This window comes from Eimeria tenella, genomic scaffold (genome assembly GCF_000499545.2).
Source record: "Eimeria tenella Houghton genomic scaffold, Eth_scaff4667, whole genome shotgun sequence".
Classification (NCBI taxonomy): Eukaryota; Apicomplexa; class Conoidasida; order Eucoccidiorida; family Eimeriidae; genus Eimeria; species Eimeria tenella.
Genome location: NW_013545605.1, coordinates 1 through 1,690, shown reverse-complemented (window position 1 = coordinate 1,690; position 1,690 = coordinate 1). Strand labels below are relative to the sequence as shown.

At 58.0% G+C, this 1,690-nt stretch overlaps 1 protein-coding gene across 1 annotated transcript; it reads left to right on the top strand.

Moving 5' to 3' along the window:
- Positions 1-129: 129 nt before the first annotated feature.
- ETH_00036515 (uncharacterized protein) lies at positions 130-1,683 on the top strand (the record flags this gene model as incomplete). Its single annotated transcript, XM_013380253.1, has 3 exons — positions 130-480; positions 885-1,030; positions 1,436-1,683. Coding segments are annotated over 3 exons (745 nt in total), but the record flags the coding sequence as incomplete, so codon positions are not given.
- Between the last annotated feature and the right edge of the window lie 7 nt (positions 1,684-1,690).

The window sequence follows — 1,690 nt, the reverse complement described above, 5'->3', positions numbered from 1 at the left end:
GCCCTCCTGGGGGCCCCCCGGGGAGGCCCCCCTGGGGCCCCCCCCCGTGTTTACAGCGGGTAAAGGAAGAAGGAGAGGGCCTCGTAAGTCGAGTGTCTTTGCTGACAGGAGATGCATTTGTGCCATTAGACAAAGCCTATTGTCATGGAGTTTTTGGGGACTATTTGACATTATCTCGGGAAATAGTGAAGAAGCGCAGCAGCCGCAAGCAGCAGCAGCAGCAGCAGCAGCAGCAGCAGGAGCAGCAGGAGGGGGAGGAGGGCGAGTGGGGCACGGGCAGCAGCAGCTGGTACGTGGAGGGCCACGGGGGCCTCCTCGTTGGGAAAAGAGAAATAAAACTTTCCGAAGTTAAATCTCTTCTAAATCACTTCAAATTAGACTTTTCAAATCCTGCTGTTTTCCTTCCTCAAGAACTCGCCAAAGCCTTTCTCTTCAGAGCCACCGAACACTCCCTTTACCAGTTCTACCTCTGCGCCAGCGGTACCCTGCTGCTGCTGCTGCTGCTGCTGGTGATGGTGATGGTGCTGCTGCTGCTGCTGGTGATGGTGCTGGTGGTGGTGGTGGCGCTGCTGCTGGTGATGCTGCTGGTGATGCTGCTGCTGCTGCTGCTGGTGATAGCGCTGATGATCGTAGTGGTGGTGGTGTTGCTGCTGGTGATGTTGCTGCTGGTGATGTTGCTGCTGGTGATGTCGCTGCTGGTGATGCTGCTGCTGCTGATGTTGCTGCTGCTGCTGATTATGCTGCTGCTGATGCCGGTGATGCTGTTACTGTAGCTGCTGCTCTTTGTGGTGTGGTTGCTGCCACTGTTGCGGCTGCTGGGGTCGCAGCGGGAGAGATTCACTGTGCGTGCTCCTCCCTGCTGCTGCTGCTGCTGCTGCTTTCAGGGCTGGGCAGTGCCCTCAGCAGCCTGCGGGAAGCAGCACAAAGACACGAGTCTGCTTTGAAAGAATTGAAGGCTTTTGAAGACGGGCTGCTTCCAGCCAAGGCGGCCAACGCGAGGCTGCAGCAGCAGCAGCAGCAGTGCAAGCAGGTGCGCAGCGCCGTAGCTAGCCAGCTAGCCAGTTAGCCAGCTAGCCAACTGGCCAGGACCGGCAGACAACTGACCGCAGCTAGCTAGCTAATTTTGCAGAGAATCGCCAGCTAGCTGGGCCCAGCAAGCTAGCTAGTCAGCTAGCTAGCCAGTCAGCTAGCTAGCTAGTCAGCTGGCTAGCTAGCCAGCTAGCTAGCTAGCTAGCTAGCTAGCTAGCTAGCTAGCTGGGGGATACGGCTGACGGCAGCTAGCTGTTAAAAAGCTGCAGCTGCTGGATGTCTTTACCGAGATATGAAGATAGAGCAGGCTGTCTGGGGGAGACAGTGACTTTCTGATTGGCTGCTGTTGCTGCTGCTGCTGCTGCTGTGCTGCTCTTGTGTTGCTGCTGCTGCTGCCTCGCTGCAGCTAAAGAGCCTCAAGTCGGAGGTTGCTGCGCTGAGCGAGTCGATTCCACACCTCAGAGCAGCAGAAGCAGCAGCAGCAGCAGACGCTGCTGCTGCTGAGGTGGCTGAAATGGAGCAGGCGCTGCAGCAGCAGCAAGGGGAAGCTAGTCGACTCGCAGCTGCTGCTGCAGCAAAGCAGCGGGAGGAGAAAGTTCGGAGTTGCGAGTCCGCGCTGGACCACCAGCAACGAGAAGTGCGGCGGCTGCAGCAGCAGCAG